At 41.9% G+C, this 15460-nt stretch overlaps 1 protein-coding gene across 5 annotated transcripts in view; it reads right to left on the bottom strand.

The window, feature by feature from the left end:
• The window catches only part of FGD4 (FYVE, RhoGEF and PH domain containing 4), a 1935878-nt gene that overhangs the window by 82980 nt on the left and 1837438 nt on the right, over positions 1-15460 (bottom strand). For all 5 annotated transcript variants that reach the window (XM_044088116.1, XM_044088113.1, XM_044088111.1 and 2 more), the window contains one exon: positions 1217-1342. In XM_044088116.1, the coding sequence (XP_043944051.1) occupies positions 1217-1342 (126 nt within the window). The remainder of the gene's footprint in view (positions 1-1216; positions 1343-15460) is intronic.

The raw sequence follows: 15460 nt of genomic DNA on the forward strand, positions 1-15460 counted from the left end.
TTATTAGCAGACGTGTCCTCTTTAGTAAGCTTACATACTTGATAGAAGTGGAGTTAGGACAGGTATATTTGATGTTAACTTATTTGGTAGCTAAATTAGCAAGATCATGCATTAAGACACTTTTTAATCATGGCTTTGAATAGGACTAGAGATAAACACAAGAAAAATACAAGACTAAAATAGTGAAAAACATACACACAAGCAGAAACCTCTCACTGACAGTGCAATGTTTCTATTATTCCCCTGTAGGTTGAGAGAGCTTGGGATGGACAGCAACAAACTGTCAATGACTGCTGCTACATTTTCTGTGAGAAAAGAGTGGAGGTGACAAGTTATTAGGGATAATACTCTGTTTCTGAAGGATGCAAAGTAGCCACCATATTTAAGAAATTGTCATGAGCAAGTTCCTTGGATTAGATGGTAAGCCAAGGTTAGGGTTACCACCTGTCCCACTTTGTGAGGGACAAGTCCCTCTTTGGCCAGTTGTGTCCTGCAAAAAAATTGTAAAAATGGCAAATGTCCTGAGATTTTAGGACAAAATTATTTCCTATATTTTATGGAATAGTTGCATAAAACTGTCATTCTGAATCTGAAACACCTAAATGTTATAAGAAACAGAATAAGCAACTAAAATGCTACAACAGTACTTAGGCAAAAAAGTGAAGTACTGGCCATGGGTATGTTTTGGCCTGCAAAATCTGACGTTTGTACCAAAAATGTCCCACTTTGGACATTTGAAAAGGTGGTAACCCTAGCCAAGGTCCATCAGCTTGAGTTGGTGGCAGCTTAGGTGTATGAAAAAGATCCCATGGCACCTACCAAAGAGAGCAGGGGATGCTCCTAAATGGTCCAATTCAGGTCTCCCCAGAAACGGGGCCACTAGCCTAGTGGGACTAACCCAGTCAACAAACAGCAAGTATGTAAATTCACTCAGAAAGCTTTACTGATGTATGCAAATCACTGCCAGTGTCTGAGTTGACATAATTTTGTGGGTGTAGTCATGATGTAAAAGTGAACAGACAGAAAATTAAAACATCAATAAAGACTTCACAATCTTTTTTTTTGGTTTTCAAACTACTGGCAGCTGTAACATCAGAAGTATATCCTAAAATGAAATTAACTATAAAACACAGGTGTATCAAAAGTATAACAGTACACTTTCTTAAATAAAATTGTATAGTTTAATACTTTTACACAATCTGTTTTGCCAACTTACATGCCCACATGCTCGACAGTGATGCCGCCTCCTTGTCAGTGCATTGAACATTTCTTTGCATATCATACACATGGTAACTTCATTATCACGAATCCACTTTGGGGCCCGTTTTCCAAGCTCATCTTTCTGTGGAATTCAGAATACAGTTTTAACATTAATATAGGATTCAAATAGTTCACTTAGGTTACTCATTTATTTTCCTAAAATAGAGATTAAATTTCCTTAGTATATTGCAAACTGACAGAAGGCAAAATGCTTTACTAAATAAATGAATTGCAAAAAAGCTCAAAACAACGTTCAGGATGTGCCCTACTTCAGTCTGGATGCTCACATCTTATAAATTAAATTTACAAGTTGACATCTTACTAGTCAATGTCTCATATGCACATTGCTGAAATGTAAGACTGTTGGTGTACTGGTTAAAGTGAAGAACTGCAATCCAGTCTTTCAAAGTTTAGGACACATCACTCAATCACAGACTGCTCCACATCAGTGAGCAAGTTACTTGGTGACGCTGCCTGTTGTTTCAGACTGAGTTATAGGTTCATAGGTTCATACTAGGCTATCTGCCCTAGGGCATTTATAAACCTAGCCAGAGTGTGTTTGGCTTTCACCACACATTTTAAATTAGTTTTGCTATGCCCTTTTTCGAGGTTAGTATACTGTGCCTCTGTCTAACAGTGACACAGAAGTGATACCAGGGTAAACCTCGATCTCCCATCCACTCATCAAGATTCCTCTTGAAGAGAGTCAATGAGGGACTCTGCCTAACCTGGACTGGGATTTTATTCCAGAGTGAAGGGAGCCTCTGGGTTATGAATCTGTCCCTCCAGCATGTCCTATTTATTTCAGTGCTGAGGTTCAAGTCTCTCGAGTGCGTAGCTCGATGGGATTTGGATTTTCTGAGGTGCAGCATGTCCATTAATTCCGGGTTGGACATGGCTTTATATGTCAGGCACAGATTGCCTCTGAGCAGGCGGTATGCCACTGAGTAGAGCTGGAGTTTCTTTAACCGGGCAGCATATGGCATCTGTTTGAGCCCTTTGATCCTCTTGGTGAGGTACTTTTGGGGTCTTTCCAGTTGCTGCAGGTGTCTGGTAAGGTACATCCCAAAGGGGCATTGCACTCAATTATGGGCCTGATGAGGGATGAGTAAAGAGGCACGATGACCTCCCCTGATCTAGATGTGAATCCCTTCATGATTAGGTGGGCTATATAAAATGTTCTTCTAACCACTTTGGCCACGTGGTTGTCAAATGAGAGATTGCTATCAACTTGGGTCCCCAGGTCCCTAATTACTTCTTCTGTACTTAATGGATTACCACCTATGTGGTAATTTGTGAGCACTGTTTTTGCCAAAGGGGATGACTATACACGTTTTGGCATTTAGCTAGAGGCCATGGCTCTGGCACCAGTTGTCTGTTTCTATGAGGCCCTATTGGAGGATGCTTGTGTCGACTGGAGAGTCGATTATGGCACCCAGTTTGCAGTCATCTGCGAACTTAGTCAGCCACAGTCCTTCCGTGTTGGCCTGTACCTCCGAGAAATATATACCGAACAAGAGAGGTCCCAGGACTGAGCCTTGTGGGACACCACTTGTAACTGGTTTGGAGTCTGACATGGCTCCAGAAATTCTAACCATGTGGGTTCTGTCCTTGAGCCAGTTTGCAACCCATCTAATGACATAGGGGTTTATATTTAAGCTGGTGAGCTTATCTATAATGCCCAAATGGGGTATTGTACCGAAGGCTTTTGCGAGGTCCAGGTAGGCTGTGTGGACCACCTTCCCCTCATCAATGGCCTTGATGACTGTTTCAAAGAAATTGACCAGGTTTAAGAGGCAGGATCTGCCCTTAACAAAGTCGAACTGGGTAGGATCCAGTATCTGTAGGTCCCCAGTATCTTTATTTATGAGGTCCATGATGATCCTTTCCATAGCTTTGCAGACCAAGCTAGTCAGGCTTATGGGGCGATAGTTTCCAGGATCCATTGAGGCACCACCTTTGTGGAGAGGGACCACTGTTGCTGTACGCCACTCTTTGGGTACATATCCTGTACTAAGGCTGAGATTGAACAGTAGTTTTATGTTTGGGTTTAGCTCTTCTTGGAGTTCATGTAGGATGCAGCCCGGGACACCGTCTGGTCCCACTGATGCTGTGTTTTTTGCTTTGGAGAGGGCGGCTCTTACCTGAGCATCTGAGATGTCAGGGGAGCAGCACTCTGCTGGGATAGATATTTGCCCTTTTGGTGGGGAGGGGGGGGAGAAGTTTGCGCTGAACCTGTCAGCTAGGATGTTGGCAATATAGACAAACACTCCTCTTCTTCCCAAAATGAAACAACTCTGACCCAACAACTGGATGTCGCTGATAAATTCCAAAGTAATAAAGTGAAGCAATGAATGAATCCACTTATTTTATTCACACTCTAGCGCCTCTGTGTTTCCACCTTCAAGGAATGGATGTTGGCAATGTCTGTGGGTTCGGTGTATTTTTTGTCATTTTGGACTAATTCTGAGCATATCTGGGAATTCCCACCTAGGTTCCTAACATAACTAAAGAAAGCCTTGTGATTATCCTTAGTGTCCTGTGCAATTTTTCTCTCGAAGCTGGCCTTAGACGATTTTATGAGTGCCCGTAGTTTTTTGCTAATACGGATCAGAGATGCCTTCCCTTTTTTGGGATTTTGCTCTATCATGTAGTAGCTTCCTCCTTCTATTGTATAGTTTGTTTATGGCTGGTGTCCACCAGACAGGACGTCTGCCTTTGGAGGATTGGGTCTTGGTTTTATTTGGGATTGCATGATCCATGCATTCCTGAAGGTGTTCATAGAATGCGTTTATAAAGGATTCTGCGGTCTGGGCCGTATTTTCCACAGGCCCGGGGGCTTTGAAGGATTCCACCTCAGTTTTGAGGAGTGTGAAATTTGCTTTAGAGAAGTTTTTCACTGTGGTTTTCTGGGCAGGGGGTGGGGTCGGGATGTGAATATCCAGTGAGATTAGTTTATGGTCTGATCTTACCAATGAGGGATACACTTCTGGTCTGGAGCATATAGTCCCCATGTTGGTGATGATCAGGTCCAGTATGTTTTCCCCACTTGTGGGAGTGGTAACAAGTTGTTCCATAGCATTTGAGTTTATAAATTCGAGCTAGAGTAATGCTCCCAGTCTATGTTTGGGTAGTTGAAGTTGCCCAATATAATGGTGTTTGGAGAGACCTTCATATTTTCCAGTGTTCTCAGGAAGGCCGAGTGGGGTTCCTGGGTTTGGGAGGGTGGTCTGTAGTAGGCTATAAACTGGAAGGCAGTTTTACCCACTATTAGTTGCACATGGATAGTCTCTGATGCTTTGTGCTGTGGGTATCTTTGACGAATATTGATACTCCCCCTCCTTTTGTGGTTCGGTCCAAGTCTTGGGGCCGAAAAGCATGGTATGAGGTATAACCTGGTAGTGCTGGGGTGCTCTCGACAGCCTTGAACCAGGTTTCTGTTACTGCACAGATATCGATGTTCTCCATGCTAAGGAGAGCGTCGAGTGCGTGCATCTTGAGGTTTAGACTTCTGGCGTTGAGTAGCATTGCTCTTAGTTTCTTATCCCTTGTGATACCTATGGAGGTGGGTTTGTCTTTTGAGCCTTGCCTAAAAAAGGCACTATGGGGGTAGCAAGAGCCTTTGCCAATATCCGAAAGCCCAGGGGTGACAGGTGCAAGCCGTCCCTAGCGGAGCATCGTGGCTTGTTGAGCATGTCATCCCAGGCTGACAGGCATTGGATCCCCTTTGAATGACACCAATACTTAAGCCAATTGTTGAAACTGATCATCTTGTCTTCATATTGTGGCATCATTCTTGGTGAGGGTAAGATGCTACTCAAGTTCAGGGTCACACCGGCCTGGGCTACATGTTCAGAGAGCTCCTCTATGTCTCTTTTCATGTAGTCCAGGGAGGTACGTCTCAGGTCATTCACACCAGCATGGACAATGACTGAGTCATATTTGTACTTGCCTTGGAGTGACCTGAGTGCTTGAGCTATGTGGCGGATCCTAGCACCCGACAGGCAGCTCACCGTGACCTTCTCCTTGTTCAGCCTGGTGAGCGGGACGTTAGTGTGCCTGACGATAGAGTCACCTATTACAAGTGTATCAGGTGTGTTGTTTAGCCTTAAGGGCTGTGACTGTTCAGCACACAGGCTTTGTGAGCTATGTGTTGCACATGTTTTGTTTTGGGGTAGCGGTTGCTTGGGTGTCTGCTTTGGAGGTCTCTGCTGCTTAGGCAGATTTTTATTTAGAGCCTCCGAATATGTTTTTGTGTGTTTATGTGTTTGGTTTGCTGTCGTGGCAGGTCTATGTGAGACTGGAATTGTAGTGAGTGTGGTTTCCTTCTCCTCCTGACTGGTTACGCCAGTACTGAGTTGAGAGAGCTTAGCCTCCAGTTTGGCTATATGGTTGCATCTCTCACATGTGTTGGAATTTGTTGGGAGGAGGAGAGGGTTGTCTGTGTACATGAGGCAGTTGTAACATTGTCTCAAGATTCCTAGATTCACCAGATGGACCGGAGAGGAGATTGACAACTGACCTTTGGACATGCTAGAAAAGTATTGGCAATTCCTTTATAATTGAAAAAAGGGCCAAATGGGGAACAAGATACTCAATGGGGAGTTTGTGAGGGTGTAGTGCTTTTAATTGTTTAGTGCTGACTTAGTGAGCAAGTGCCAGGTAACTTAAATGCAATGTGTTACAGGTAACTTAAATGCAAAAACGACAAACAGTAACTTTCTTTCAAGTGAAACAAGGAAATAAGTACAGTAAGCAATGCAGATATCACTAGGGATCCACAGAAGCGCTGAAAAGCTGCGTTTTAGGTGAAATTAGCGTTTCAGGGAAATAACAAGCAAACAAACAACAAGCATACAAACAAAGCTAGATTCAGCAGGCCTGGATCTAGTCTATGCGACAGCAAACAAGGTGTACCAATTTCAGTAAGAAACAGTTCAAATATGCGGGCACTTCAATCACAAATCTGCTGGCATAAGTATTCTCTGTAATTCTAAGGATGTATTATACTGATGATTTATGTCATCATTTCCTAACTAAGGTCACTGGAATTTTTCTGAACCCATGACTACCCAGATTATTCATACAGTCTTGTTACAAAACAAAGATTATGAGCTTTCTATATATAACAACATACAACCCATTTCAGCAGAAATTAGAGAAAGGGTTGCAGATTGCTAACTGCAGGAAAATACACTACAGTAAAGACTAAGAAATGGTTACATATTGCTCTGAATATGAAAAGTCAATGGTCCACGTAAATTCTGGAAGGCAGATTTTGAAGCTCATGGAGAACACTCAGCCAGTGATTCACCACAAAGCTGCTCAACTATGTCTCAGTCACTTCTACAGCACTATTTGCTTCAGGAACTCACATGAGTATAACTGGCATAAAAACAATCTGTTGTTAACTAGGTCTCAAACTATTAAAGGCCTATAGCAAACAGTCAAAATTTGAAACACCATATGTTTTGCACTGCAAGGAAAGTCCATCAATTTCATGGTGTATGGCTGAGATGGTCTTTCAACCCAATATATTTTGTTACAATATAAATCAGCCCACAGTCTATACTGTACTTTAGTATGAAACAAAACAAAACTAAACTAAACACACACACACACACACCTTATAATTTGTAATTCAAGAAATGTGTACCTGTTTTAAGTGGTGACATTTTCCAAGGCTGTTTACCAAAACACATCAGGTGCAGTACTAAGAGCCATCTGTTAAAATCAGAAATATTTACCCCTCTAAAATACTGAAGCTCTCCATGGCTATCTGCCAAAACATACTTGCTTCAGTACCATGAACTTCAGTAAATGTAATACGATTCAACTTAGCAAAAACACTGGCTATAAAACAACTACTTAAATTACAGCACAACAAAACATGACATGACATCATTAACAATTCTGATGCACAGTAAAGTAAAAGACCCAGGATACTACATACTTGAATTTACTGGAGTCACTCACAATTCAGCCCAACACCATATTCATGGGTGATTTCAACTATCCCACCACAAACTGGGATGCATATACAACCATTACACGCAGGCTTAAAGATTCCTAGATATTGACAATGCAGACACCCTGGAAAAGCTAGTATACACACCTACAATGGGTGTAAATATCCTGGATCTGGTACTCACAAATATAAGGGAACATTGCACCTCCTCTTCTGCAAGGTCATCATGGGTTAGATAAGATCACAAAGCAGTAAACCTTGAAATAAATGTAAAAGCTGAACTCCCAGCAAATCCCAGAACTTTTCCAAGTTAACTACTTCCTATTAAGTGAAGGCATAGTTAAATTCCATAGCTCGGCGAGCAGTGGGTTTGTGCGATGATTAGCAAAGTACATATGCATGTGAGATACACATGCTTGCTCATAGGTAAGCAGTCCACAAATGCAAGCTGCATTGTTAAAGCCTGACAGTTAGTACTGAGTCTATGAAACACACCTGCTGCTTAAATGACTCTGTGACAGCACGTGTTAATGCACTGATACATTCTTTTTTTACCCAGATATTACTAGATTCGAATACAGGTGTATCTAATATTTAAAAAAAACTTTTCATTTCAGAGTGAAAATGCAATGACATGAATTGTTTATACAAGAGGTGTTGCTGCATTTTGCCGCTGCTCCCCATCGTTGCACACTGGTGCACAATGTGCACCTCCTCGCAAACATGGAGCCCAAAAAGTGAAGGGATCCATTGCTTTTTTTGCTACTTGTGTGTTATGTGTGATTCTACTTTTTGACCAGGTTAAAGGTATTAAAATGGGTTAGATAGGAAAGTGGTGAAATGGGGAGCAAGAATGGGGAAGAACAAAGTCTGACAGTTAGTACTGAGTCTCTGGAATACACCTGCTACTCTGTTGCAGCACGTGTTAATGCAGTTAATGCAGTGATACATTATTTTTGGGGCCAGATGGTACTGGGTTCGAATACAGCTGTATGCAATACTTTTAACTACTTTTGAATTACCATTGTTGGGCAATGGGGTGCACAATAATGCATTAAAGATAATAAATGGGGAAAATAAGACAAGAGTGAAATGGAGAGTAAGCAGGGGGAAGAACAAAGGGAAACCAGGGCAGGAATGAGCAAGAGGGAGGTTGGAAAGAACCATAGCTATACATTTCTTTAACATTGTAAAGTGAATATATCTGCAAAATATTAACTGAATTTGGACTGTCACCTCCAGAGAGGGGGTGACCACAACACAATCATATTGTATACCCAGTTAGACCAAATCAAGAGCATCAAGACGCTTGTGTGAAATGAAGAGCTATGTATGGGATGATTTTTTTTTTTTTTGTGGGACAGGTGCCTTTTTTTGAGAAAGAGAGAGGAATGCTGGGGAAGGGACGTACAAACGTCTGGGTGAGTTGGAACAAACAGGGACAGTAATGGACACAAAAGGTTGGAAGACACCATGATCGGGATGAGGGTGTGGGCATCCCGAATCCATGGTCGACAAGTTGGGTGACAGTGAGAACTGGGTTCTCACCCACTGGGCTGTCATCACTGTCACCTCACTGCACCACTGATTAGAGTGCCTGACATCTGCGTCTCCTCCTGGTATTACATAAAATAAGGGAGAGCAGCCTCTCCAGCCACTGTAGGCTTGCACCAACAGTGCGGTGCACAACTCTATGCATTATCCTTGTCAGTTCAGTGCAGGTGATAAAATCAGCACCTCCACCACTGCTCCTGGAGGGTACCAATGGACCATTTTGGGGGCAGGTAGTGCAGGGGCAACAGAAGTGGTGCTGCCAGGTTGGTTCCCAGATGTGCTGGGCAATGGTGCTGGAACTGGTGGAGGAGGGGAGGGCAGGTGGATTCTGTGGGGCAGGCCTACCCTGTGTGCTGTGGAGTATTTAGTGATGTGGTACACATGGATGACAGGGACACATTTTGACAACATGTAATTAAAAAAAAATAAAATGAAAAAAGAGAAGATAAGGGTTGGGATGAGAGGAAAAAAAGAGATAAGATTAGTACCTTCATAAGTGACATATAATTAACTGACTCTATTGTCTTACCTTTTACTTTTAAGATTGTCACCTCCTAACATAACTTTTACTTTTAAGACTACCAGCTCCTAACAGATGCATACTATACTACATACAGATTGCATCAAGTATTCTTTGACATGTGCATATATTTCACATATGTGCATTCCAATAATATATATTACACTTTACAGCATGGCATTTGTGCCACTGGTATAGAGGTTTTAATTTAATTTAAATATAAATTGCAGAAATAATTGTATAGTTGTGAAGTGTGATATTTGAACCCCCAACCTCTGACTAAAGTGTAATATTGTACTCTTGGTTTGTGCAACAGACTAATGCATGCATACTTGCTTTTACAGTTCAGATATGCATGCTCAATTTGATACAACTCTATAAAATACCAAAAAGCTATCTTTAACTTTTAATGCTAGAATAACACTACTACTATTCTGCTACATACATGCCACATGGTTCCCTCATCCTTGTCAATATATCCCCATGGGTTCAGGCATTTACCTCATGATCATGTGCACCTGTGGAAAATATAGAACAGAACAGAATACCATTATGAATACCAGTGTTGTCTATATTCAGCATTTAAGTCTTACAAGTACTCTCTGTAGTTGATACTTACACAGGTGTGGAATGTTCCCAGTGCTAAATTCCCTGATCCAATGGTCAAGGGTATCCCTCTTCCTCCTCCAGAGGTCATGGTAGTGATGCCTACATTGTTCACCAGTGTGGGGGATACTGGTGGCACTGGTTACAGCCTGGGCTACACTTCTCCAAGCATCTGACTTATACTGGGAGCCAGAATATTCTCCTTGCAAAAGCCTGGCACTGTGGTCCTTAACTAGGAATCTAATAAAAATCTTGGACTCCTGCTGGACACCCCATCTTTGTGCCCTAAACCTGACACCTTCCCCACAAATGCCTGCAATGATCTAGAGCAATGGAGAATGATGCTTTCTCAACAATTCCAGTCATCATGTTCACTGGGAGTGTGCACACTGTTTGAAACTATTGTGCTCCGCTTACCATTGTGCAAACATGGTGCTGAGCAGTGTGCACCTTCAAGCACTTCATCTGTGTGATGGTAAGTGGAGTACAACAGTGGCATGCAAAGCAAATTCAGATTATTGTATGTACAGGCAGTTGTGTATGTGTGTTAAACAAATGTGAAAGCAATGGCAGTCCAGATAGCAGAAATACACTTACAGAAATATAGTACAAAATATACCCACAGGCATACATTTGAGAATAAATGTGATAATACATAGATAAATGAATACATAACTAACACAATACTAGTGTCTCAACCCTCATACATACAATTAATATCAGCTACACCATGTCAAGTGTGCTCACAATGGGAAGTAGAACAACAGTAAAAGTATATGTAATATGTTGTATTTGAACCCAGGAAAATGTGTATGGTAGTCCTACATGTTCACTTGTTGCCATAAGAAGGTTCAGTAAACACTTTGCAGTTCATTGCTATAAAATGTAATGTCACAACAGTAAAACAAAGGTTGCACACCCTGTACTAGAACTGAGGACCATCTGTACTCCAGCCCTAAACATTTAAACCTGCTGCCACAGGACTAGTTACATGACATTCCCTGTTTTACTAATCACTGTTAACCACTGTGCAACATCACTTAGAGGGTTTGTGCAATGCCTAATAGTATTAATTCAATGGATCTGTTTTTTGTTTTTGACTGTCTGGCCATGTGTCCAGTTTGTGCTAAGTGACGCATCGTGCAAACAGTGCCCCCCCCCCAAAAAAAAAAAAAAGTAAAAAGGGAAAGGTACTTGAAATGAGGAAAAACAATCTATGACATACACATTAGAAAATGGTAGTACACATGAGATTTCTACATAGGTCTGGATTAGAACTCTCACTTCAATGCACCTTCAGAACAAATGATGGTGCCTTATCCCTCTTTGCCACACAAACAGCTTTGTAGCAAAGAACTTAAATCAATATGCACACAACCAACTGCAACAGCATCTACACTGATATCAAACCATACAAGTGTTATTTGTACATGTTTTTGATTTAGTGCATCTAGTGGTCATACAATCTATTATGATTACTGCTTGCAAATATACAGCTCTGCCTTGTATTTCTGTGTTTGTTGGCCATTCTTCATCTGAGCAGCAATCCGAGACATGCAGTATGTAAGCCATTCTATGCACTGGCCTTAAAATGTGTCAGGATATTAAGTGGAAATAATATCATATGCAGTTGACAACAAATGAAGGGCAGGTTGGATTTTATGGAACACAACCCTGTGACTTGTGTGCTGCTTACTTACATTTCCAACCTTTTATCTAACATTTTGTAGATCTAACCTGACACACACCCAGTGGAAGTAAGGCAGCCTGCAGTGCTGTTGTGCCTTAATTCTCCCAAACACTAATCATTCACAGTTTCTATCCATTAAAAACAAACACAGAGAGAGTGCCTGCATTATGTTTACGTCTCCTAAATGGATCCAATTTTTTGGATTCAGCTATTTTAAAAAGTTCATACCTCATTTGCATCTTCACCATGTTAACAGCCCTGAATCTACACCACATAAAAAGGCAACCATGTAGCTAGGCAAACTGATGGTGAGGACAGTTGTATGTTTGGAAGACTGCAAAACACCTTTTTCTTCAGGATATATCTTAACAGAGGAATATTGAACTTCAAAAGGTATGTTTCCATTTTGTCACCTGCATACTGCATATGCTGGAATGTATTTAAGAAAAATCTGAAGTAAAAGCTTTTACAGTTGTATCTGTATGCATTAGGTAGAATTGTACTGATGGCATGCACATGGTTGTCAAGCCATTTTAGAGGTGTACATGATTGCCAATACATGAAAATGGAATACTGTGTGATAAATGTGTACAAATGTTTCCCCATGAAAGCTGCCTGTCCAGCAGATATCAGTCACATTCAGGTGGCAGCACTGCATCTGATTGTGGGCATGGACATGCCAGTGCAACTCCGGGCAGAGCCAGTTCTCATGGTTAGGGACTACAACGATAAACTGCCACCTCTACCATGCATGGCTCACACCTGGCTGACATACCAAGATGTATGACCAGCAAAGAGCTTGGCTGTAGTCATACAGACACACACAGACACACACATACCAATTTCACCTGGAGGACCCCTACAGACACACACACACAACAGTTACTCATTTTGTCTCAATAGCCATTTGCTGGTTTATTCACATGCCTGCCTTCTTCTCTTTCTTACTCACACATACTCACTGATCTTCCTGCCCCCCCCCCACAAAACACCCTGTGCAAGTGATAACTGTTTCATATCCCTGTTTTCTATTTTGTGGATTCAGGGATACAAAAGCTTTGTGTCTGATGCCCAGTGTGTATAGCTAACTTAGTGGTTAGTGTATCTGCATTTGTGGTGTTGAACTGGTAATTGTACCTTTGACATATATTGGCCTTGGAAAGTTAGACAGTTGATAGCATCAACATTTTCCAATTTTATAGTGAATGATCTTGTGAGGGTTGTGAAGTCAGGAACTGCAATGTGTCTCATTACTTTCTGAGTTCTTCCTGCAATGATGTCCCATTACAAACGTATGGTGCTAAACAGAGGGCATGCAGTGATCATCAGTACTTGAGAGGTATGACTGTGTAAATCCTTGAAGCCTGAGACCTACTACTTAGTAATGGACACATACAAGTCAAATAAGTCTCTGCTGTCACATGCTAAGGTAAGTTCTGTACAGATCTCCCACCTTTTATTAGCTTACCAGACCAAGTAATGAAATACATGGATATGCCACTCATTCATATTATTAAATGATAAACTCCAAGTTCAGGACTTGCCTTGTAAATGCAGCAGTTGACAAAGTTTTAGTTCAGGACTGACTCTGTCTGACGCAAGCAGTACATAGCCAATACATGGGGAGGTAAAGGTTGTGCGAGTTGCCTGGTATCAATGTTACTATATGTATGTGAGTAGGAGGAAGGTTTTAGGCCCTAGATGATGAGTGAGTATGCTATGCGTTGTTTTTTTAGCCAATGCAAGGGCATACTGAGCACTCCTATGTCTACCTATATCCATAACATATGGTAGTTTCCCCTGTGTCTCCTCACCTGCCTGTGGCTATGGTGACCTTGGCATTGCTGGTGGGATGTGTGCCTCTTCCCCTTGCTGATCCCGCTGAAGCTGTTTTCTCAGGATTATGTTGTGTAGCATGGCATGCACTGTGAATATTTATGTACATGTCCATGGATTGTACAGCAGAGCTTCTGCAGATGCATCAAGGCACTGGAACCATGACTTCAGCAGCCCAAACACATGCTCTATGATATTTCTTGATTGAGCTTGTGCCTCAGTATGGTGTTCTTCAGTGGGTGTGTGCATTTCTGATAGGTGTCACCAGCCATGGTTCCACTGCATAGCCACCATCCCCCAGTAAATGCCCCTGTGGGATATCCCCCCTAGCAAACATCTGACTCAGTTTGGAGGGTTGCCAGCACACACGTTCAAGATGACTCCCTTGGCATTACACACAACTTGGCAGTTGATAAAGTGATAGCCCTTTCTGTTGGTGTAGAGCCTACCCTGTTCCCCCCAGGTGGTGCCTTAATGTCTACATGTGTGTAATCTATGGCACCCAGTACTTCAAGGTAGTGTGCTACATGGTAGAACTCCTGCATATTTCTGGCCCTATCCTCAGAGCTGCAGGGAGAATATATGCGGTCACTGGCATGTTGGAGCACAGCATTCAAGAACTGGTGTAGGATCCTGGATGCTGATGCCTGTGACACCCCCAGCATGTACCATGTTGGTCTCTGAAAGGTACCTGTAGCTAAAATTTTAAGGGGTATACATACCCTTGTCTCCACTGGAATGGGTTCCCCTTGCTTGGCTCTGGCTCTGAGTTGAGGACAGGGGAGGTCACAGAGTTCCTGTAGTGTGTGTCCCTGTCAACCCTGTAGTGCTCTATAATTTCCACATCATGTAAGTTGTGAAAAGTTAAAAGGGACCTGAAAACTGTTCTCCTTCTCAGCTCAGGCCTATTAGCAGCAGTATTGGCTTCAGCCTGTAGCACACAGAAATGAATTAATGCAGCAGCAGCCTCTAACATTCTGTCTGTGTAGACTCCTTTCCATGCCTGTATTCCCAAAGTTTTGGAATTCACAGGAAAAACCAGTACGGAGTCTACACAGATGCTTTATAGCTTGTTGGGTAGCTAGACTGTGTTGGATTGGTTAATTAGCATGCAATTCAGCTGCTTAAGCGGTAATTAGCATGCCACGGTGTTTACCTTGTTTTTGGGTGGTACGTACCTCTGCACGGCACTTACTGAATCTAAAACATTCCGTGGTTGTGTGCCCATTGAGCTGTGATGCGTACATGGTGAAAAAAATTTGTGTAGGCTTTATTGAATCCCCTTGTTTGTTTCAATTTTTCATTTCTGAGTAGGAAAGCTTAAAAGGTTCCTTAATTGATGTGAATTACTGACTGGGTGTTTAGTGGTATGATTTAAGAATTTAAATGACTGTATTGGTGTTTTATTATCTCTGATGAAGTCCATGTTTATGTTATGGATGAAAGCGCTAAAGTCAATACATTCATTTTATTATTTTTAGTGCTTTATTTTAAAAGTGTATTTGTATTTCAAGTTTTTTACTTATACTGAAGTCTAACATCCCAGCACAGCATGCTTGAGGAGCACAAAAGTGTGTTCTGTGGTCTTTAGTTGTTTGTGTTTTAACATGGTTTGTGTGAAACACAATTTCTTCAGCTCTCCGTTTTGAAAGAAAAGGTGAACAGATCTAGTTGAGGCATTCCTCATATCTGGATTAGATCCTGGAACACCACTGCCTTAAGCTTCCAGTTGTGTGGGTCTTCCCAAGATCTTCTTAATCTTTCTGCCACAATTCTCTGCTCTAATGCTATGCATGATGCTTGAAAAGTCAGGGAGTTCTGATAACCAATAGAAGAGGACACAAAATCTAAAGGGGGTGAAGAACTTTAAAGGCATGACTCACCGGCAACATCTCCTTGATACTGAGGTGCTTCCATGTGTCCTTCGACTTTCCAGTGGCTTGCACTTACATCCCCATTGACACAGTTCTGCCTGTGAAACAGGACAAATCTGTCTGGTACTGGAGGGGAGAAAAGAAGCTCGGAC

The sequence above is a fragment of the Protopterus annectens genome, chromosome 11.part0, assembly GCF_019279795.1.
Source record: "Protopterus annectens isolate FY-2018-M chromosome 11.part0, PAN1.0, whole genome shotgun sequence".
In the NCBI taxonomy this organism is placed as follows: Eukaryota; Metazoa; Chordata; order Ceratodontiformes; family Protopteridae; genus Protopterus; species Protopterus annectens.